This window comes from Pan paniscus, chromosome 6 (genome assembly GCF_029289425.2).
Source record: "Pan paniscus chromosome 6, NHGRI_mPanPan1-v2.0_pri, whole genome shotgun sequence".
Classification (NCBI taxonomy): Eukaryota; Metazoa; Chordata; class Mammalia; order Primates; family Hominidae; genus Pan; species Pan paniscus.
This window is the reverse complement of record NC_073255.2, coordinates 52,370,802-52,394,376: the sequence shown is the minus strand read 5'-3', so window position 1 is coordinate 52,394,376 and position 23,575 is coordinate 52,370,802. Positions and strand designations below refer to the sequence as shown.

Sequence of the window (23,575 nt, the reverse complement as noted above, 5' to 3'; positions counted from 1 at the left end):
ATTCTCCTTTGCACCCATGCCTTGTGTTGGGGGGGATATCTTAAATGGGGGGCAGGTTGACAACAAGGTAAAGAGACAACAAGGTTCGTCCTATACATAGATTTTGTAAGTAATGTTAGGGATGGGAGCTGCGCCCCGAGACGAAGCAGCAGGCGGGGCCTCAGCGGGTCTCACTGACTCTGGGCTTGATTCTCTGGACTGTGAAGTGGGCAGTGAGGCCTGGCTGGCCCTACTCACAGGCTGTTCGGAGGAACATGTGAGTCAAGGGACGTAAAAGGACTCTGTCAGCTCCTGAGTGCTTCATCAACATTAGTCAGTGCCGCAGCTGATTCAGTGTCCTATTTGTGAAGATTAAGTCCACCTCGATTGATTTTTGAGAGGCTCAAAGGTTAAACCTGTGATCTCCAGAGCCAGGCTGATGTGAGTTCAGACCTTAGCTCCACTGCCTCTCTGTGCTTCAGTTTCCCGGTCTGCCACATGAGGACAATAACTGATACTCATCAAGGGGTTGTGTGAGGATCAGATGCATGTCTGAGCACGTGAACCATGACCATACGATAAGAATCCCTTGAGGGGGATAATGATTTATTTATTTATTTATTTACTTACTTACTTATTTATATTCTTTCTTGTAGAGATGGGGGTCTTACTGTTGCCCAGGCTGTTTTCCAACTCATAACCTCAAATAAGCCTGCCAACTTTGCCTCCCAAAGTGCTGGGAATTCAGGCGTTGGCCGCTGTGCCTGGCCCCAGCGATTATTTTTCGAGAAAAGAAAATCATTACGTGGAAAGAATGAGAGAGAAAGAGTAAAACTGAATATCTGGGGATGAAAACTTCAAGAGTTTTAGGGGCTGTTGTCTTGAAGTGTGGTGCAGTGTTCTTGGGCAGATCTGGCGTGGGGAGGTGAGGATCTGTGAAGAGAGTGAGAACAGCAAATAGATAAGAGCGTGGAGATGGCTGCCCTGTGACATCGGCGGAGGGACCTTGCGGCGACATCGAATCCTACCTGTGCCACACGGGCGCACAGAGAGGGCTGCTCTGTCTCGAATGGGAGCATCTTGAGCCTTATCCCCATTCCTGAGTTCGTGTTCAACAGAGGGTGGTCTGGAGGGTTTAACTTCCCTTTTGGGAGGCACCTGGCTGAGGAAATGGTGCTGTGGGAGGCAGGCTGGGTGCAGCCAAGAGCCTTGGGCTCTCCGCAACCCCAGTCGACCTGCCACAAAGGCTTGTGCAAATACTGGAGTTTGTGAGAGTGACTATCTTGGTTGACTGATTCTTGATTGATTGATTAATGTTGACTGATTCTTGATTGATTGATTATTGATTGGTTGATGCCCTCAACAATTAATTTTATAGTGCCTTTTGGGTGCTGGCCTCCCTGAGGCTGTGTGACCCAGCTCCCTGGCACCTTCTCACCCATTTGCTGCTATTTTTCTTCTTGTCTCTTCAGACTTTTCTTGACCCCTGATACAGAAATGACTTTGGAACCCTCCCTCCGCCTTTAGGCTCCCGCTGCCCCTTCCTGGAGTTACTTTCCTGTACCTCAGGCCATCCTGATTGAATCCACGGTTCCTGTTGATTTTCCTTTCCTCTTGCACTGCAGTGTATATCCATGAATGTTTTTTGTGTTCCCAATAGTATCCAGGTCCAGATCAGTTTCTGCCCTGTTGTAGGTGTCCAGGACATATTTATAGGCTTACAAAATGTTTCAGCTGTGGGTATTAATGAATACTGGTGGAATTAAGGAGGGAATAAAAGGTAGAAGTATTTAGTTTGGTGAGTATTAACTTGTGGTTAGCTTTGTATCTTTACAAACATCTGGTTTGTTGGAGGTGGTGAAGGTCCCTGCGGGTGAGCTCTTCCCCTTCCCTTTCCCGACGAGACTTATCTGAGGCTTGCCCTGTGGGTGGCTTTCGGGGGTAAAGATTGGTAATAACACCTTTCCTCTAGGTTTCTTTTGTCAAGCGTGGGGCTGCAGGATGCTGTGGCTGGTAGCCCTGGTAAGATGAGTGTGATTTGAAGCGGGGCTTGTGGAGACCATCCAGGAAAACAGCACAGCAGGGTTTCTATTGCAAGGTTGGGCGTTCTTGTCTTCAGTCAACATTGGCCAGGCTCCAGTAGGACCATAGAATTGGCACACCCCATGGCACTGTGAAGGAAAAAGAGCCTGTGTAAGTACACCAGGCTGAATTGGGATACAACACATGAGCTAGATTTTTGTTTGTTTGTTTGTTTGTTTTTGAGACGGAGTTTTGCTCTTGTTGCCCAGGCTGGAGTGCAGTGCTGTGGTCTCGGCTCACTGCAACCTCCGCCTCCCGGGTTCAAGTGATTCTCCTGCCTCAGCTTCCCGAGTAGCTGGGATTACGGGCGCCCACCACCACGCCTGGCTAATTTTTGTAGTTTTAGTAGAGGTGGGGTTTCACCATGTTGGCCAGGCTGGTCTCCAACTCCTGACCTCAGATGATCCACCCACCTCGGCCTCCCAAAGTGCTGGGATTATAGCCGTGAGCCACTGCGCCTGACCCACAAGAGCTAGATTTTTATTTGTGTGTGTTTGTGTATCTTCACAGGAAATCATTTTAGCCATTGCTCTTGTCAGCGTAGTAGGAGGAGGACGGACCTGGCCCATCTCCTTACGTGCTGCCGCATGTGTAGATGGGGCATTAGCAGGGTAGGGGATGCTGCTTACTGAGTTGGAGCTGGGAGCCGGGCACAGTCACCGTGGGTGTAGATGGGGTAGAGGCAGGATGTGGGGATGCTGCAGCTCATTGAGTTGAGATGGGGTCCTGACAGTCACTGCAGGTGTAGACAAGGCAGAGGCAGGATGGGAGGATGCTGCTCACTGAGTTGAGATGGGGTCCTGGCAGTCACTGCAAGTTTAGATGGGACAGAGGCAGGATGTGAGGACTCTGCTCACTGAGTTGAGATGGGGTCCTGGCAGTCACTGCAAGTGTAGATGAGAGCCTGGCAGAGTCAGGGATGGGCTGCTCCACAGGAAGCTGTGGCCCTGGACAGTTGCACCCTATTTCTGTTCCTCAGTGCCGTGATCTTTACAATTTGCACATTAGAGTAGTTAATCTCTAGGATTTTCTGTTTCTCAATAGACTATATAGAGACCACTCCCCAAATAGGCAATTTCATAGTGTTCTCTACTAATAATTCACATATGTCATATACATTTGCATTTTGATCCCTTTGTGTACATGCTACCTAGAGACAACAAGGTATTCCCTTTACATAGATTATGTAAGTAATCATGCATCACAGTGATGTGACGTTTTGGTAGAGGTGTTCTTTCTTTGGCTTATTTCTGGGGAAGCAGCAGAGCATGGTGGAGGTGAGGTGGATGGTGGAGACAGCCTGCCAGCATTCCTGCTCTGCCTCTTTCTGCTTAGAGTCATTGTGAGGAATAGCAGGGTAAATACACATGAAACACAAAGAACACTGAGGAGCTCCAGAAAGTGTTCAATGGTGTCAGTAATGATGATGGTGATAATGATATTGTTAGTGATGGTGATGAGGGTGGCAATGGTATGCCGATAATGATGTTGTAATTGATGGTGATGATGGTAACGATGATGGTGATGGTGGGTGGTGGCGTAATTGATGATGATGGTATATTAGTGATGATGGTGTTGATGGGGATGGTGATGATGATGGTATGATGTTGGTGAAGATGGTGATGGTCAAGATGATCATGATGGTGATGGTGAGTGGTGATGGTGTAATTGATGGAGATGATGATGGTGATGGTGTGGTTGATGGTGACCATGGCACTGGTGATTATGTTGACATGATGATGGTGATGGTGACGATGTTGATGAATGGTGACAATGATGGTGATGATGATGGTGATGACAGTAATGATAGTGCTGTGACTGGTGATGGTGATAGTGATAGTGTAGTTGATGGTGATAGTAACAGTGGCAATGGTAACGATTGTGATGATGATGCTGATTGTGATGATACTGATGGTGATGATAGATGGAGAAGGGTTAGGGGCATATTCTGTGATGCAGGCCAGTATTTCTACCATTCCTTTTCTGGCTCATTCTTGGACTTTCAGGTCCCTGACTTTCACATTTTAACCTCCTAGTTAAATGCAAATTTCATATGTGGTTAAGTTGAAAGAAAACATTTCATGTTTTAAAAACTGTTATGTTAACATGTAAGGGCCCTGTTATCTCTACTCTTGGAACTTTAAGTAAGGGAAAGAAAAGATAGAAATGACATTGAGCAATGGGGTTAAGTGTCCAGTTGTGGTTTTTCTTACACTCCTCAAAACCTTGCTGGTGTGCTCATACCATCAGTTAGGACTCTGAGGGAACCCGTTCTCACTACATGTCACTGAGTTCCCTTGGGTGGCCTAACATGGTCCAGTTGCCACTGATATCCCAAACTGGTTGTATTTCACAGAGGACAGAGGAAGGCGCTGTTATGGGTGAGTCTCGGCATTCTGGAATTGAGTAGATTCGGCCCCAAAAGTTACAAGTTTTGTGGGACTTGGTCCCTGGAAGAAGGTAGATCCAGGGAGGATCCAGGGTCAGACCACGCATAAATGCTCCCCATTTGAGAGATGGTTTTCTGGGATCTAATAGTGGAATCAGCGAGACTATCATGGAATGAGACAGGATGGCACAGAATAAAGAAGTGCTGCAACAAGAGAGACAGCTGTAGGGAAGGCCTAAAGGAGATGAGAGTTGAGAAAGGAAGCAAGGAGAAAGGAGAAAAGCAAGGAGAAAGCTGAGAAAGGAGACCAGAGGGAAAATGGGATGAAGGGAGTTTTGTAAGAAAGATTTGGTAATGGGTTGTTCCACGCGGTTAACCCAACATTATTAAGCACCTGCTAGGAGAGAAAGATGAGAGTTTTGTGTCCTGTCTTGGAGTCCGTCGGAGTCAGCAATACACTAAGTGATTACAGATAAAGGTTTGGAGATAGACGGGCAGGTCGGTAGGTGTGTGTTTTTTGCTTTGGGCCAGGTGCAGTATTAGGACTCCAGGAGAACATGGTAGTTATTTAAAACTAACAAGGCAACAATGGGGTCATGGGGTTGAGCAGTGAATGTGGGCATTGGGCAGGCCTTGTCGGCGGTGCCCCGCTGTGGGTCAGTCAGTCCCCTCCTGCCTTGTGGAGCCTGTTACTGGGACACAGAGAGGCTGGCAAACTTGACAGTTGATGCTAGGAGAAGCAGAGGGTGACTCACAGGCTTGTTTATAACTTGGTCAATATGTGTCGAGTGTTGTATAAAAGATTCTGACAACCCTGTAAGACAGTGGCCTGGATTCCCAAGGCTCGTGGAGACGTTGTGAAGAATAGCAGTTCCAAGACAACATGTAAAAATGTTGGGCGTTTGCAAGCCAGACAGCTCTGGGCTGTAACTGCTGCAGCAGGAGCCAGGATTCTTAAACATGAGTCTGGAAACCTCGTCTGACAAGGGAACTGATGTGTGGTTTGCAGACTGTCAGTTTTGGAGCCGAGTGTTCAGGCAAAGCCATGAGAAGGGGCCTGCCACACACCAGCTCAGACGCCGGAGGATAAGCTGGGCTGGAGAAGGGACAGGCTCCTCACAGGAAAAGGCTTTTGGTGGAGCCTACTTGCATGGAATGTCACTGACTCTCTCACTTGAGATTTTTCAGCTTTTCAGTTTTGCAAGTTGATGGATGAAAAGTGATGTCTCCTTTTTATTATGTTTTTCATTCATCTGATGATTACATGAGGTTGAACATCTAAAAAGATACAGAAAAGCTGCCTGCAGCATTTCTGTTTACTTAGCAAAGTAGCCTTTCAAATCCTTTGTTCATTGCTTATTTAAAAATTAGATTACTTTAGGGCGTGGTGAGGTGGCTTATGCTTGTAATCCCAGCATTTTGGGACGCCGAGGCGGGAGAATCAATTGAAACTGGGAGTTCGAGACCAGCCTGGGCAACAAAACAAGACCCCATTTCTACAAAAAATTTAAAAATTGGCCTGAACAGTGGCACGCGCCAGTGGTCCCAGCTACTCTAGAGGCTGAGGCAGGAGGATTGCTTCAGCCTGGAAATTTGAGGCTGCAGTGAGCTATGATCATGCCACTGCACTCCAGCCTGGGTGACAGTGAGACCTCATCTCTAAAAAGAAAAAAATAAATAAATAACATTTTGAAAATTAATAAATTTAAAAATCATTTTTTAAAATTTCTAAGACTTCACTATATTATGAATACTAAATCTTATCTGTGATATTAGGCAGAACTTTTGCCAATTTTTAATGACATTTGTCCTCAGAAAAGGTCAGTTTCTTATCTTTCCACTTTGTACATTGCAAACATTCTAGTCAGTTGCTTGTCTAAGTTTATTTGTGGCCTGTTTGTCACGCAAAAGTTGTAATGTTTGGTTTGTTCAGATCTACTCATCTTTTCATTTAGTTCATACTCTTGTTCCTTGTTTTAGAATGCCTGCCCTTCTCCAAGGTCACAAAGATGTTCTCTGATATTTTATTCTAATATTCATTTCAGCTTTTCCAATTCCGAATCAGTTCTATGATTGATGCATCTGAAATTCATGGTATTTCTGTTATTATTATGATGATGTTTTTCATGGAGTAACCAGTTTTCCCAGTTTTGTTGTCTGGCTCCTCCTTTCTGTCTGAGTTGTGATGTCTCTCTCCAGTGTCATTTTCTCTCCTATAGATGAGGCCACCGCGTATGTCTGTCTGTCACAAAGTTTATTTCATACAACACAGTGCTGTATATCTGTTAGCCTTGCCTTTTGTAAGAACTCTCACATGTGAAATAGTTTGAGATCATAATTTTTCAATAGCTACCTAATATTTTGTTTGTATATATATGTAATTTTATCTTTTTATTGCTTAGGTAAACTTTTCTTTTCATGGCAGAGAGGAATCTTGGCTATCACCCTGTTCTACTCCTAATTACAGAAGGGGAAATGTGTGCCAGAGAGGACATGACTGGCGTGGATCCTTGGAGAGGGGCTGGAGTGAGCATGTGAGTTCAGACTCCTGAGGTCCCTGGACACCTGCTCCTGGTCCTGGTGTGTAGCTCATGGTAGATGTTTGCTTTAGTGGGCTCACGCATGTGGAGGCCCAGTTCTTGCACCAGGCACAGAAGAGCCTTTGCACACCAGCTCGCTGGGTGTTCCAGTGCAGCTCTGGGAGGTGGGCTCTGCCCATCTAGAGCTGGGCTGGCAGCTGGTGTCACTGCTTAACCTGCTCTGTCGCCCAGGGCAGGCAGCTTCCGCTCTGTGCTGCAGTTTGCTGTTCGTGCAACGGAGTGAGAATGTGACTTTCTCCCTGGTCCCCATGGGAACAGGTGGAACAAGGCGTCTAAAGTACATTGAGCTTCGTGGAAGGCACTGTGGCAGCCAATAACGGGGCTGCATGGAAGGAGCCTCTCCCAGCCAGCACGGCATGTGTCTTCTGCAGGGGGAGGTGCAGCGGCCGGCCGGCTCCGGGCAGTGTGCCTGGGCCCCGGTTCTGCAGCCCAAGTTCTCCAGGTTCTTCTTGTGGGTCCAGCTCCGTGCTCAGAGGGGGAGGTTCCAGAAGCTGAGGCATTTTCCTTCTCTTGCTTCGTTTACAGGAGTGGGAAGGCCTTCGCCAGAAGCCCCTGGGAGAATTCACTTACCTTTCTGTTGGTCAAAATTGGGTCCTTACCCCATTCTGAGAGCCTCAGGCAAGGAGAATGAACGGGGTTGCCCTCGCGCTGCGGGTCTCGGGCACCCACTGCTAGGGTCCTAGAAGACCCTAAAGGGCTCCTGTCAGTGTGCTTTGTATTCATCACGATTTACCCTATTAGAAATGGGAAACTGATGAGTATTTAAAATATTTAAGTCAGTTAAAAGCAATGGTAATGAACCAATTATATGTTAAAATGAACATAAGCTTAATAAAAAATAACTATGTTTCAAAACAACAAAATGAGAGGAGGGGCATTTTTTTTGTGATTCTGTCATGCAGCCTTAATCAAGAGGCTGGTTACCCTTGCATGCAGTCTTCTGCAATGTTTGGTTTGAAGCGTTGAAGACAATCTAGCCCCATAAACATATCTACTTGGAAAAGGAGGCATTTTAATAGGCTTTTCCGGCCATTGTAGATATTTCATTTTGATTCTACACCAAAACTCAAGTGACAGTTGCTTAAAGTTCAGTTTCACTGTGGAATCTGAAATTGTGTCAGTAGAGTTTTTCCTACTCTGTTTTATTAAAATCCACTGGCCTGTCTTGCACACCAAGTGCATCTTTTACCCGGTGTGGAACACCACACACTGGACATTTGGAAATTATTGGTCCACTGACAATTCCGCAGAACTTCTAAATGTTGACATATTTGTTATACAATCTCAGGAAAATCCCCACATTTGTTAATAATATTGTTGATTTTAACAGAAATGTCCTGGGAGTTGTTAGGCCCTGGTGATGGGTACAAGTCTTTTTTTTTTTTTTTTTTTTTTAAGACAGTCTTACTCTGTCACCCAGGGCACGATCTCGGCTCACTGCAACCTCTGCCTCCTGGGTTCAGGAGATTCTTGTGCCTCAGCCTCCCAAGTAGCTGGGATTACAGACATGCATCATCATACCCAGCTACTTTTTTGTATTTTTAGTAGAGATGGGGATTCACTATGTTGGCCGGGCTAGTCTCAAACTCCTGACCTCAAGTGATCTGCCTGCCTCAGCCTCCCAAAGTGTTGAGATTACAGGCGTGAGCCACCGCACCTGGCCTGGGTACTAGTCTTTTAAAATTCTAATTTTCACTTGAAATCTCAAATTTTGACATTGGTTTATGATGACAGACTCACTTCATTTTTGAGAAAATGACAAGCACTCGAGTCTGAATAACTGCATTTTGTCTGCTAGGAGTTCTTTCAAATAAAAATGACATCCCCTGAGAAGGTGGCTAGTTTAGCTGCCAGCTCACACAACTGCTATTCCAAAAAGGAGGCAGGTCTGCCTGGCTGAGGGTCAAAGTGAACACATACGTTTTGTCTTCTGGGCCTGTGTGCTTCAGAGATGGATTTTGGTGTGAAGTTCTTCTGCTGTTTTGGAGCCTCCCTTCTGGCCAGCACCTTCACAGCCCCGAATCCCTAAGTGAGGTTAGGTAATGAGGTCTCCATAGCTTGTGGGCCTGCTGGCTATGGGCTTCTGAAAGCAGACCTGGAACAGGTCAGGATTGGGACGCAGTTGTCCAGCACATGAATCCTCAGTCTCATCCATAAACCCCAGTCTCACATTAGTAAAACAGGCGAAGATAGGTAGCTTCTTTCCAGGGTGTGGTGGAAATTTGGTAATACCCATGCAGTTCAAACTTTTAGGTGCTGAGTGTATCAGCTGCCTGTTACTCCTGTTAGTGCTGCTATTGTGAGACCCTGGTCATGCACAACAGAGACGCTGTCCCTTGAGGAGCTTTGCAGCCCTTCGGGAGAGATGGACACAGGGAGATCATCATGATATGACAAGCCATGATGACCTGCCATGATGGGTCAGTGGCACAGAAGGGTGTCAATTCAGGAACGGAGGCAGCTGAGCCGGGCCCAGGAGGTGGGTGCAGGATGGCGTGAATGAGGAGGTGAGGTTGGTATGGGCAGGGTTAGGGCAGGCAGGGGTAGGGCAGGCAGGGGGCTGTCTCCTGTGGGCGGCAGGATAGGAAGCTGGGCCTGGGCACTGTTTGATTCATATTTTGTAATATGTCAGAAAGGCAGGGAGAGTATGGCTGGATGCAAACACTGAATTTGATGCACAGACGGGCTGGAGTCCCACCTTCATGGACCATGGCTGCCCCCTTGGCTGAGTCACCCTTACAGTTTCTCCCCGAGAGGTGCTTACGAGGAGCAAGTGCAGTAACATACGGGAAAGTATCTTGTATACTGCCTGGTGCGGTGCTGACCAGAGCTGGGCCATGGATAGATTGACGGTGGACTTGCTACTCTGAGGATTACCCATGCTGCTGACAATCGAGTGTGAAGTCCTAGTCCAAACATTTGTAAAACTTTGAGGGTCACTTGTCTACATACCAGAAACAATGGCCCTGCCTCTCAGGATTGTAGTCTTGGCTCATGGGTAGTTTATGTGATTTCACTATGATAATTGAATTTAATGATTTTGCCCTACAGTGCTGATGGCTGTCTGGTGGCCGAGTAGGCCACCCACCATGGATGTATCATACCACTGCCACCCTTGCACTGACCAGGGCCATTTTTTTGTGTTGAGTTGGCGTGTAGCGTGACAAATGATCCCCAAAGTTAGTACCTTAACATAGCAGTAAGCATCTGTTATCTCCCACTGTGTCAGTGATCAGGAATTTGGGACACAGGTGACTGGGCAGTTCTGGCTCAGGGTCTCTGGAGAGGCTGTACCATCTGAAGGCTTGGTTGGGGTTGGAGACCAGCTTCTGAGGTGGCGCACTTCTGTGGCTGGGAAGCTGGGGCCAGCTATTTGTGGGAAGCCTCAGTTCCTCTCCATGGGGGCCTCTCCACAGAGCTGCTTGAGTGTCCTCACAACATGGCGTCTGGCTGTCCTCAGAATGAGTGATCCTGGAGACCAGGACAGAAGTCACGATGTCTTTTAGCCACAAAAGTCACACACCGTCTCCTCTGCCAGGTTGCACTGTCACACAGCCCAGCTGATTCACTGTGGGAGGGGGCTATACACCGGCATGGGGGCCAAGAGACGAGGTCACCCAGGCCATCTGGAAGGCTAACCGCTGCATGATGTCGTGGTCCTGTGACATGCTGCTAGACGTGTGTGGGCAGAATTCTTTGCCTGACTCTCACTCAGCCAGAGGCCAGAGGCCTGCCCACTGCCCTTCTCCTTATCTCAGTCCTTTGTGCTGGCCTCTGCTGGGGATGGTTTCTGTCTGGACTTTTAATCTTGTGTGGAAGCCCCTTGTTTCCCAATGGCAAGTCTCTCTTGATTTGAAAATCACTGATCACCTTTGTGTGTTTTGCCCATCAGAAGGTGTAGGATAAATACATGTCTTTGTGAATAATCTTACAAACCTCAAGGTATAGAACGACAATTCAGCAATTCAAAAATATAGATCATACAAAGATAACAACCTAGCTGTAACTACTGGAGTTCTAATAATTGCCAGGCAGTGGGCAAGTGACCTTATCTGTTTCATCCTCATTCAACCCTACACAAACCTTTTTGACTTTGACACATCATAGAAAACAGAGTGCAGGAGGGGGAGTGAGACATTGATTAAATTCACGGGGTGTCGACACGCAGAGCTGGGATGTGGGGCCCCTCTCCCTGACTTCTGAGGCCTTGGTCTTCAGGTCCCACACACTTCTGCATGTGGACATTGCTTTCTAGTATCAAAGCAGGGTCCCTTGAAGGATTCCATTTGACCCATGATAGCTCCGTGGGAGGAAACAGAGACCCAGCTTGAGGGGCAGAGCCTGGATAGGAGGCTTTGGTCACTGTTCCCCAACCCAGGTCTCTTTCCCTCCTCCCACAGCTGTCCCTGTGGGCTGGCAAACGTGGGGGAAGGGAGGGCATGTACCCGACGCTCCCTTGGAGCTGGCACAGGAGGCTGTGTTGGGATTATTAGGTGTTGTTGCTTCATTTCTCTCTCCCTGTCCTGCAAGGCCTGCCTGCAGCATGCCCGTGGTGCTCGTGGGGAGGTTTATGCCTCATGATCACAGCTGCAGCCTCTGGGCAGAAGGGCCTGTGAAATCCGCATTGGTTCCAGCTCTGCATTGCATTGTTAGGGCCTCCGAAGGGACACAGGACTCGCTCCGTTCACACAATGGCCCCTCTGGAAGGATTCTCCTATAGGAATTTAGACATGAATTTATTCTGACAGTCAGTTCTCAGGTTGGCCGGAAGTGGAAACACTTCCGAAATCCAGATGCACGACTTTCTCACAAATTTAAAGGCTCCCATCCGGTCTTTCATGGACACTTTAAATTCTGATTCTTAAGGGGCATTTTCCAGTTTCTCTTCTTTTTTCAGGGATCAGCTATAATTTCTGGGCACACACGAATGCTTTCTGCTGCTGAAATTCACTGTTCTTCTTTAGGGATCCAGTTTGGCTGGACGTACATACCCCTTGAAAAACCAATCTGCTCATGACCGTGCTCCCAAGACATTCCTACCTGAGCCACCTGAGCTGTTGCTAACAGACAACAGTTGTAACTCTGCTCTTGCACACCACGTCCTCACTGCCTTCTGTCCACACTGCCGTGTGTCATATGTAAAAATCTCCCTCGTGCCAGAGAGAGGCCACCTATGGGATCTTCAAGCCAGAGACTCTGAAGGATTGAGAGGGTTCGAAGATGTAAGAATTCTTGCTAGAGAGACTGCTTGACACACATTCTTTCTCTTTTTTTTTTCCCAGCCTGCAAGTATTCCTGCCACAAGAAATGTGAAGCCAAGGTAAGCATTCCGTTGCTTTCCCATGGGACTTTTTATAGCTGACTTGGCCTTCATTGAATGATATGTGTTGGGGGGCCTCTTTGGACTGCAGCCACGGAAAGAAAACTCTTTAGGAAAGCCAGGGCTGGGATACGGTGTATACTTTTCATCTCAAGGATAAACCAAAGAGCTTTGAAATCCACGGTTTTGATTATGGAAAATAATTCTTAAGAATTTGATTTCAGATAAGAATTCAATAGTTGTCCCCTGGCCACATCAACAGCTCCTTCTCAGTGGCACACGGTCCCTGGTTTCTCACTGCCTTGTTATACTGCCTCTCGGCGGAGAGAGGGCAGGAGCAGGGAGGTCCAGGGCATTCCCCTGGCCTGGGGACTTTTCTGCCTCATTTTGGAGATAGTTGTGCATAGACGGATTGGGGTTTTCAGCTGCCACGGAAATCTGGGAACCCTGGAGTAAGGTTTAGTGATGTTCACTGAGGTTTGTGAGTCTCTAGAGAGGTTAAATTGCCCGATGGCCTCTATGACCAAAGGAGGCCTGGCTATGTCCTGTTGGGCTTAGGGTTTTCGTGAGTGGGGAAGTGAGGTGGCCTGGAAGTGCCGTGTGGGAAGTGACAGACACCCCAAGGAAGAAGCACATGGTTTTCTACGTTGTCTTGGTGCTCGCACCTTCAGATCTCCTGGGGATGGTGGCTGTACTTACGGGATTCCCAGGTATGATTTGGGTCTGCAGTCGGGGTGTCAGCAGTGTTTTGCCCCATCTACTGTTTGGCCCTGCCTATGGGGGCTCTGTAGGTGTCCTGACAGGTCGTCCCCATGGCTGTAGGTCCAGGGAAGAGGAGTTTTAGAGTCTTGGGATTTTGCTACTGTTACAGACCTCATGGGTCAGCTGTTTTGATCATTTCCAGCCCTGCCTTCGGCTCCGAGTGGAAGGCTATGCTGGAAGCTGACTTCATGTTACCATGAACTCACTGCATGTGGGTCTGTTTTCCATGTGAGGACTAGGGGGGCTGGTTTCCCCGACCCTCCCGATCTCAGGCATACACAAACACACACATGCATAAATATGCACATGTGCATGCACATAAATACACATGCACACAAACACATTTGTGCTCACACACATACATGCATATGTGTGCACACAAATACACACACACACACACACACAAAGTTGGAAGAACTAGACTAGTATAGCTCTATTTCTTTTCTCCCAAGGGACTTTTTAAAGTCTTCATTATGGAGAATGCTGAGCACGTGCAGGAGCAGAGAGGATGGCACAGGGCCTTGCTGCCCCCTTCCTGAACCCCAGACCAGCAGCCCCTGTGACCTGGCCACACCTCCTTGCTGGCTGCCTCCTCCAGATGTCACGTGGGGTGCACTTCTCGGGCCTCCTGGGGGCTGTGTGGAGCGCTTCTCTTGCTTTCCACTCTGCTCTGGAGAGGGCTTCCCCTTTTCCAGAGGAGTGGGCGTTTCTTGTTCACACACTCCTAGGCGTAGCTGATTTCTGACCGTGGTTTATTTGAGGTTTTTTGTCCACAGATAGGCTCCTTTCCTGGGGTGCTGTGCACCTTCAGTGGTGTGGGAGCAGTGCTTCTGAATGCAGTGGTGAGTGGGAAGATTGTACCTTTGGGGGAGCATTTCAGACTTGGAGAGCTTCCCCCTCCCCTAGGAAGACTGGGATGTGTTGTCCCTTACCCCTGTTGTGTGGTGCCTTTGTCCGCATTGCTTGCACCTTGGGTTGGCTGCGGAGTAGGAGGAGGGGGTGGGCTGCTTGTCCTGACTCTGTTGTGGGCCCAGCCACCTCTGAGCCACAGCCGCAGAGATGAGCCTGCTGTTGTTCCTTCCATTTCTTAAATGAAGCCTGTCGCCGGCTGCTTAAGGGATTGAATTCTTTGGTTCAAAGTGTATTCCAAAATCCTTAACTATCACTGAATATGGGATTTCTAACGGCAGCAATTGGCAGTTTGCTGAGGGATGGATAAGCTCTTATTCCTATCAGATCACAGTGCGGGGAAATATATCCGTGTTCATTTTTTTTTTATAATACAGCTTTGAACCGCAGGGGAGAAAGCCCCTGGCAATAACAAAGCACCTTCTCATTCCAAAAATATAATGCCGTCGTTGTTGGGGATATGAGGGCCATAACTCCCCAGCTGCTCCTGCAGGGTATGCGGCTAAGGGAGCCGCTCGGTCTTCCAGGAACTGAATATGGCTGTGGCTTCTCCCACATTATTGCACTCGGCTTTTGAGTCCTTCATTACTGTGTTTAGATATATCGCCCAGTGGGCTCCTTAGACGCTGCACTCAGATTGCTCAGGCAAGTATGAAGCCTTGGTTCAGCTCATAGGCTTTGGTCTGGCATCAGACCCAAGACTGGGTGGTAGCGTGTGCTGTGTTAAACCCCCTCGATGGTGTTCCCCTCTGTATGGGAGCACTTGCGCCTGTGTCTACAGGCTCCACACATGCCCTGGAGCATGTGGCTGGTGTGTGGTGGTGCTGTTGATCTGCTGCTGTCAGTGACATTGTCACAGGCTCCTCCCATCCAGGCCCTCAGAGCCCCTTCTGTGGCACTGACAATGTGGAGAAACCATCCTGCAGAAATGGGGACCGAGACAGCAGCTGGGGGCTCAGGCAGGGAGGCAGAGCCATTGTTGGGACATTTTGAGAAGCCCCAAAAGACTGCTGTCACTCTCTTCTTGAGCCATTGGACAGTATGTCCTCTCAGGCCAGGCCATGCAGCTCAGTGGGTGGATGGAGGCAGAGACCTGGACTTGGATCCCAGTGGGGCTTTTTGTTTCCTGAAGCCTTTCTAGTCCCCCTTGCTATGGTCTTGATGTTTGTGTCTCCCCCAGATTCCTCTGTTGAAACCTGACCCCCAAGGTGATGGTAGCTGGAAATGGAGGCCTTTGGGGAGATGATTAGGTCGTGAGGGTGGAGTGTCTATGAATGGGATTAGTGCCTTTATAAAAGGGACCCCAGAGAGATCCCTTACCTCTTCTGCCATGTGCATACATGGCAAGAAGGCACCCTCTATGAACCCTGAAAAGGGCCCACACCAGACACTGAATCTGCTGGTGCCTTGATCTTGTACTTCCTAACCCTAGAACCTTGGGAAGTATATTTCTGTTGTTTATAAGCCTCCCAATATTTTGTTATAGAAGCCCACATGGACTTAGATAGGCCCTGAGCCTTACTTTCTTCCTGCATAAAAAAAGTGAATAATAGGTTTCTGTAATAAACAGAAAAATAACTTTCTCTTAGCTGTTGGTTATGTTAATACTTACTTAAGTTTCAGGGAAGTCACATAATGTATGTACAATCACTTGAAAGTTTGGGATTTCAACTATTTTGCTTCCTGGAATGCAGTGCTTATTCATGTGAGCCACATGAGCTGTGTGGGCATCATGACTTGCTTTTTTCCTGGCTGTCACTTGACTTACCGGCAAGAGTGAAAAAAGAAGTAGGAGAAATGAAGCAGTTGTAGGAAAGCAGATGTTGGGGAGGGGAGAAGGGGGAGGAAAGGGTGGCAGGTGGTGCCCCCCTGAAGGAAATGAAGGGGAGGTTCTGTGGAGCTTAGGCAAGCAGATGGAGGCATGGGAATCCTATCCTTGAAACCTGCAGCCTGGCATCATGGTGAGATGCCTCTTCCGCCTCTGCCCACTTGCAGACACATTTGCTCCTTAGAGTTGCACTTTGTGTAGGGTATTGAGTATCATCTTGAATCATCAGAGGTGAAATGGACCTGCAGATAATTTTTTTGTAAACTTAAGACCCCACGTAGGGACCATATGCAGGAGTTAGTGAGGGTAACATGCGCAGGAGTAATGTTGGGGAGATGCCCTGCACAGGGTCCTGATGCGCAGCTCCCCCTTTAATCCAGGAAAAACACAGAACCTCCTACCACCTGGGCTCCAATGCTCTCAGACCCCCTGGCTCATCCTCAGCCTTTGCAGCCTGGCTGCGAAGGTCCAGCTTGCTGTTTCTCTCTCTGCACGTGCCTCAGTTTGCACCCTTCTTGGATATAAAATACAGGAGTGCTGGTGTTGCCTCCTTGCTGAGTCTGTAGAAGAGAATGCAGCAAGAGGAGAGAGGTCCCAGGCTCTGTCCAGCCTCTTGGCTCCTGCAGGTGGCCTCAGCACCTTCTTCCACTGTCCCGGTGCTACGTCTGGGCACTTGCCAAGCCAGGAGCCTTTCCCCACTCTCCAGCTGGCTGCTTGAGGGAGAGAGAACTTTGTGATAGGCTTGCTGCTCTTTTTAAGCTGAGACTACAGGAGGTCCTGGGGAAGTCAGTGGAACCCCCTGCTGCCCTCATCGCCTGCTGCCCTGGGGGCCTTTGCTGGGCTCTCCCATCAGGGATCCCCATGTCCTGGCTGCGGCTGATGCAGGAGCTTTTTCACTTCCACCAGACAGGCCCAGGGCAAAGACTTGGTCCTCTGCCATGGAAAACACGGGACCTAGAGTTTATGGCTTCTTCAGAAACTGTCCCTAGACATTCATCCTGGGCGTCAACAGACACTCAGTGGCCTAACTGATAAGTTTCAACCATTAACTTCTGTCTGGCAGTTAACTTTCATCTTCAGATCACTCCTTTTCTCTGCATGCTAAGAGCCGCAGCTGCCGTGCAGTGGGATACGGGCCTGCTGGGTCCCAGGGATTGACCTGTCCAGCCCCCTCTCCCCATTGTCTGATGAAAAACCTCGAGACCCCAGGGAGGTGAAACAACTTACCTATTGTCACCTAGCTTCTGGGCCCAGAATTCATGGGCGTTGCATTTCAAAGCTCTGATTTTTGCTGTTCCATGTGTTCTTTTTGGTGCTTTGCCATCTTCATGTATCAGAAATGGAGCTGAGGTTTGTGTGGGTGACTTTAGCCCACCTTGCTCGTATGCCTACAGAACCTACTATGCCTCTTGTGAACTCCAGCTCCAGGGCCAACTTCTCTAAAACACGAGTTGAGCGTCTCTCCCGCTTGGCTTGGGGCTCACTCCTCTTGGGCTGCATCTCTATTTCTCTCTCATGAAATGATGCCTGAGAATTCTCTGACTCCCGCATGGCTCAGGCCTCTTCTTCCCAGTGAAGGCTCTGCTCATACATCCGTGGCATCTTGTCCGAGACTCCCAGTCCTCCCACGAGACAGTGAGCAGGGGCAGTATCTCTCCCCAATTCCCATAGCTCTTTGCAACCCTGCAGGGGCCTCGGCTGTCGCAGCTGTGCGTTTCTGTTTTGGACCTTCTCACCCGTGCACAAGGAGGGAGGCTGTGGGAGCTGCTGCTTTGCTGACCCTGAGCTCTCGGTTACTGCATTCTCTGAGCCTGTCTCATCTTCCATGTCCAGACCTTACCCTGTCTAGGGCCCCAGAGCCTCCACTCTCCAGCATCCCACCAGCCAGCTCCGCTCTGCTCAGGGCAGGGGCCTGTCTTTCCTGCCAGCACACAGGCCACGGAGGCTGCAGACTCTTGTCCCCACCTTCAGCAGGATTGGTGCTCCCTGGGCTGTTGGTGGAGGATGGAATCTGGTGAAGCTCATTGCCACAGCTTTTAAGGTTGGGGTGTCAGCTTTGACCTCCCCAAAAGGTGTAAGTAGTGGCCTTTCTTCATATGGTCTTCACTAGGAACGAATGATCTGAATTTGCTAGTAACAAGGCCTAATAAATTCTGTCTTTCTTTCTCTCTTCCTTTCTCCCTCCCTCCCTCCCTCCCTCCCTCCCTTCCTTCCTTCCTTGCTTCCTTCCTTCCTTCCTCTCTTCCTCCCTTTCTTTCCTTCCTCCCTTCCTCCCTTTCTCCTCTTCTCCCTTTCTCCCTTTCTCTCTTTCTCTCTTTCTGTCTGTCTTTCTTCCCTCCGTCACCCGGGCTGGAATGCAGTGGTGCAATCTTTCACAGCAACGTCCACCTCTTGGGTTCAAGGGATTCTTCTGCCTCAGCCTCCCAAGTAGCTGGGGTTATAGGCATGTGCCAACACGCCTGGCTATTTTATTTTTATTTTTAGTAGAGACGGGGTTTCACCATATTGGCCAGGCTGGTCTCAAACTCCTAACCTCAAGTGATCCACCCACCTTGGCCTCCCAGAGTGCTGGGATTCTAGTGTGAGCCATTGAGCCCAGCCAGGACCAATACGTTTTTCATAACCAAAAGGAAAATCCCTGGCCCTGCGTGTAAAAGCTCTTTTGTTGTTTGTGAGTTCATCTCTTTCCTGCCCCTATTTGTACCCTTTACAATAGCTTCAGGAAGATGGTTACTCCTTCTGAACTCAGCTTCTTCATTTGAGCATAGGATTTTTAGGGATGTCATGAGATACATCTCTCCATGTCCAGCCTGTGCAGAAGGAATGCCACTCAGTCAGCGCTGTTGAGGGATCTGCAGGACCCTGCCGAGTGCTTTAGATATGCTCTGTCATTTACTCGTCACACTTCTCTCTGAGGAGGCTTGTTCTGCTCCCTCTTACAGGTGACAGGGCTGGGACCGAGCAGTTGCACCTCTTGCTAAAGCCTGTGATGGTCCTGCCCCAGCTCACGCGGCCAGCACGGGCTCTGCCTCTCTCTGCCGTCTCAGTAAATGTTTATACGGGCATCCCTACTCCTCCCTCCCCACTTCTTGCTCTAAGGGCGGAGGCAGTTAATTTTTAAGCCAGCCAGCTCAGCAGACATTTCCTGAGTGTAGCTCTCGGCCGTGCACAGAGCTGGACCCAGATGCAGCATGCTGTCCACAGGGAGCTTCTGTCTGCAGCCCCACAGGACGAAATGAGAGTCTGATTCTGCCAGATGATTGCAGGTCTCCACCTATGTTTGCCAAGTGTGTGTGTGTGCGTGTGTGTGTGTGTGTGTTTTAATGTTTGACAGCTTTTAAAATGGTTTTTAAAATTAGAAGATGTTATTTTTAGAGCAGTTTCAGATTTGCCGCAAAATTGAGGGGAAAGAACCGAGGGCTCACACACACGTGCTTACATGTACACACGCATGCATATTCACGCACAGAGACACACACTCTCCTGCCGTCAGCATCGCCGCACCAGAACAGCACATTTGTTAGAATTGATGAGCCAGTATTGATGAGTCCACAGTCTACGTTAGGGCTCACTCTGGGTGTTGTACATTCCATGGGTTTGGACAGGTGCATCATAAGTGACATCCACCATGACAGTACCGTATGGAGTAGTTTCGCTGCCCTAGAAATCCTCTGTGCTGCGCTTCTCTCTCCTGCACCCCGGCAGCCGCTGACCTTTTCACTGTCTTCATAGTGTTGCCTTTTCCAGAATGCCATAGGGTTGGAATCATACATGTGTAGCCTTTTCAGATGGGCTTCCTTCACTTGATAATATGCATTTAAATTTCTTCCCTGTCATTTCTTGGCTTGATAGCTCATTTCTTTTCAGCTGAATAACACTCTGTTGTCTGGATGTGCCACAGTTTACCCTCCATTCACCTACCGAAGGTGGGTACTGATTGGTGGCTTCCATGTCTTCTTTCTTTTTTGCTAGTTGTCACTACTGTCAGAAGAACCATGAAGCATCCTTAAATTCTGCTCTTTTTGAGGACACTTTTATTCCTTTTCCTGTAAGATCCCTTTTCTGGTAGGCTGTCCTCACCAATCATTTTTGACTCATTTTAATTAGAAAGTCACTTTACACATTAACACTTTACTAGAGGCATATTTATACCTGTGTCTCTTTTTCTACTGGGAACTATTATTCCTGACTCCCAGAGTCTGGGAAGTGGCCCCACTGTGTGAATCCCATCAGCCAAGGCCACGATGTGGGCTCTAGGCTCACTCTCAAAGTCAGCAAGCCACGTTTGGCTTTTCATGTCAGCACAATTATACTTTGTACAAAAGAATTAAGGTTTCTAAATCCCTAGTAATCTGAGCCTCAATCAGAGGCATTCATTGTGGACTTCTAGGCCTTTCTTGGACTCGAAGGTGGCCAGCAGGACCAAGCCACTGTCAACTAAGGAAGTGTGTCAGCCAGGCGACACCAGCTGCCAGCAGCTCGGGGCCTTGCCCTGTGGGGCTCTGCTCCTTGCACCGTCTCGGCATCTGCTGGGCTTTATGGTGACCCTGCTGGCATTCCACAGGCTGGGAAGTCACTGGGTTCACCATTTTACACCAGACGAAACAGGTCTTTGAAACTGGTGGTGACCTTTGGCCGGGCTGACGGGACCATGTTGTCTGTCTGGTTATGAGTGTAGTTCTCGCCCTGTGATGGCAGGTTTGTTTTTTAGTGCGGCATAAGTGTAAGCTATATTTGTGTAGGAAGTCCTAGCCCCGCCCCAAAAAGAGGCCAAAAGAGAATTATGATCTTTTGAAACAAGATATTTGTTTTAAATAAATAATATAATTTAAAAATGTATCCTGTGTTTTCTCTGAATCGTCAGTTTTCATTCCACGTTGTGTTGTAACAGATGAAACAACACATACCTGGAATGAATCTGCACCTATTTGCCACATCATTTTAACTACGCGGCCAGTAACCTAATTAGCAGCTTTGCAGCCAGCATCTGTATCTGTCTCCTGGGCAGGAGGCTAGAAGGTGCAGCCGGAGGGAGAATGTGGGTCCCTGCGTCCTGCGCGTGGCTCAGGCCAGGCCTGTCTGCCTTGACTCTCGGCATCTGTGAAATGAGGGTAACTTTCCATGGCACTGTGGTTACATGGGAGGGTAGGAGGCTGTTGGCAAGGGCACCCCGTGGCTGCAAGTGTGTTTTATTGATTAAACTAGGGCTTTTGAGGTGCCCTGGAAATCTTCTTCTGAACCCCACCTCTGTGTCTGTAGACCAGTTCTAACCTGAGAAAGAAGCTCTCCCTGCAGACCCTCCATTACTTGAGAAATAATTTGGGCAAGCGTGCTGTTAGTTAAGGTTGACTCCCCACCTCCACCCTGCGGGATGTTGTTGGGTGTCTGTTTACCACGGGTGTCACGGAGGAGAGAAGGGGCCAGCTGCCCTCATGCAGCCAGGCTCTGATGACAGAGTGGGACACCCAGAGAAGATGAGGCCCCTGAATTCAAAACAGATGCCACTTTCATGGTGACAATAATGAATGTTTGAGTGACTGCCCTGACTGGGTCAGATAGACCAGGGTGGGGAGCCCGGTCCTGGAGGGAGCCCCATATAGCTCGAGGGACAGGGGACAGAGCAGCAAGGCCAGGCATCCATGGGCACACGTCGCTCCAATGTAAACAAAAACAAAAGAGCACGCGGTGAACATTTCCTGCTCCGTGTGTGTGTGTGTGTGTGTGTGTGTGTGTGTGTGTGTGTGCTCCATACGTGAAACACTGTACTAGGCGATTACTTATTTTCTCTTGCCTGGCCTCTTTGGGAGAACAGAAGTACAAAATGGAAATTTGCATGTGTAGCTCTCAGAAGCAGCTTCTGAAACTTTGAGGACTCATAAAAGAGAAGAATGAATAACAAACCTGGGTCTGGATCCTGACTCTGCTTTGTCTTACCCATGTGACCTTGGGCTTCAGTTTCTTCCTCTATAAAACAGGAATTAACCCCTACTAAGAGGACTGCGGAGAACTGAATTCAACAGCCCCCCAAGCACAGGGCCTGGTGGCTTCTGCAGGAGTGCTCTTTTCCCCTTTTAATACCTTAATCTGCATCATTGTATTGGGAATCACTGTAGATGTCTACAGTGTCAGTTGCTGGAAACTACTCTTTCTGCAGTTGTGGTACTGACGCTAGTAGATTTATTTCATGAAATGTTGCCTACCGCTAGCATAAATCACTATGCATTTTATTTATTAACTGTTAAATGACAAGAAAGTATATATATTTTCTAAATTTTCTTCTGAGAATGGGATCTGCTCTTTTAAGCAAACAAATTCCATTTAGTGGGCTTAATTAGTGCCTCAGACTTAGCCTAGGCCCACCTGAAAGTGGTTCCATATGGCTAATGGCAGAGCCGTGGGCTTAATATTTTCTGACACTGGAATCCAAGTGCCTCTTGCTCGATGCTGCCTTGGTTCTGGCCAGCTCTGTGACCTTTCCCCTGACTGGCTGCCCTTCTTTCTACTCCCCCCAGCCTCCTGCATTTGCACAGGCTCACCCTGCCTTGGCTCACCCCACAGAGGACTTCCGTAGTCCTGGCCCACATCGCTGCAGCCACGGTATCTGGGCCTAGGGCAGAGCTGGGTGCTGCAGGTGTCCCTGCCTGCTTGGTCTTGGACTTCTGATGTGATTTCCCACAAGCCCCTGACGAGCAGGTGCAGATGCATCCCCAGCCCTCCGCCTCTCTCACCTGTGCCTGGCGTTCTGTACTGCGTGTGCGTGGACTCTCCCACTCAGACTCTGTTTGCGTTGGCCACCATCGCTTTTACTCCCGCTTCTCTTGAAACAGGTTCTGGCCGGTGGTGTGCAGATGAGGGTTTATACCCTGCTGGGGGTGCAGCGGGCTGATTGGCAGCCTCTGCTGATTCCCCTGGTGAAAATACCTCCCCTCCCCCCGCCTGCTTCCAAGCTACCAGCCTGACATTAATCAGCTTGAAACACTCCTGAAAATGCCATTCGGCTCCAGCACCTCCTGCCCATCAGCTCTGGTCACAGGGGAAACGTCCCTCCTTCCACACATGTGGCCCCAGGTGCTCTTTCTGCTGACTCTGGCTGCCATCTGCAGGAGCCCTTGGCCCCTTTCTAGAAGACCCCAAACTCTGTATTCCCCTGTGTGAGCTCACATCCTGTTCAGTGATGTCCTTTTTCTGACGTGCTTATCTTACTACCCCTTTTTTCAGACCACCATTCAGTTTTTGAACTGCTCAGAGTCTATAATGTATGCTTCCTCCCATTATCCTGTCACCCCTCCTCCAGGCTCACTGGGGTCCTCTCCGCTCCTCAATCCAGGGCCTCTTCACCTCTGGGCTTCTGGGCTGGGCGGCATCGGGGCCTCTCCCCAGCCCTGTGGCACCGTGTGCTCCTTCTGGATCACAGCTCTTCCTCTCTGACCCTGCCTCTGGCTCTGTCCAGGTTAGAAATCCACTTGGCATAATGTGTGTGGTTTCGTCCACTGCTCTCCTGAGTGGTCTGTCCTTACCCTTCCCTCTGCTGAGATGGAGGAGGAAGGTGTGCTGCAGTTGGGGAGCTGCAGAACGGCCTGTTCTCTTTTAATGTTTAGACACCATATGCAGTGCATCTTTTTAAAATTTCTACTACAGTCATTCTTCCACATGGATGCCACCCACCCTGGCATCTAGCAATGTCATCTCTGCAGAAGCTTATCTCC

The 23,575-nt window shown here is 48.8% G+C and overlaps 1 protein-coding gene across 4 annotated transcripts in view; it reads left to right on the top strand.

The window, feature by feature from the left end:
- TNS3 (tensin 3) overlaps positions 1-23,575 on the top strand; it is a 307,731-nt gene that overhangs the window by 62,978 nt on the left and 221,178 nt on the right. For all 4 annotated transcript variants that reach the window (XM_008975482.5, XM_034964064.2, XM_034964063.4 and 1 more), the window contains exon 3: positions 12,333-12,370. In XM_008975482.5, the coding sequence (XP_008973730.3) occupies positions 12,333-12,370 (38 nt within the window). The remainder of the gene's footprint in view (positions 1-12,332; positions 12,371-23,575) is intronic.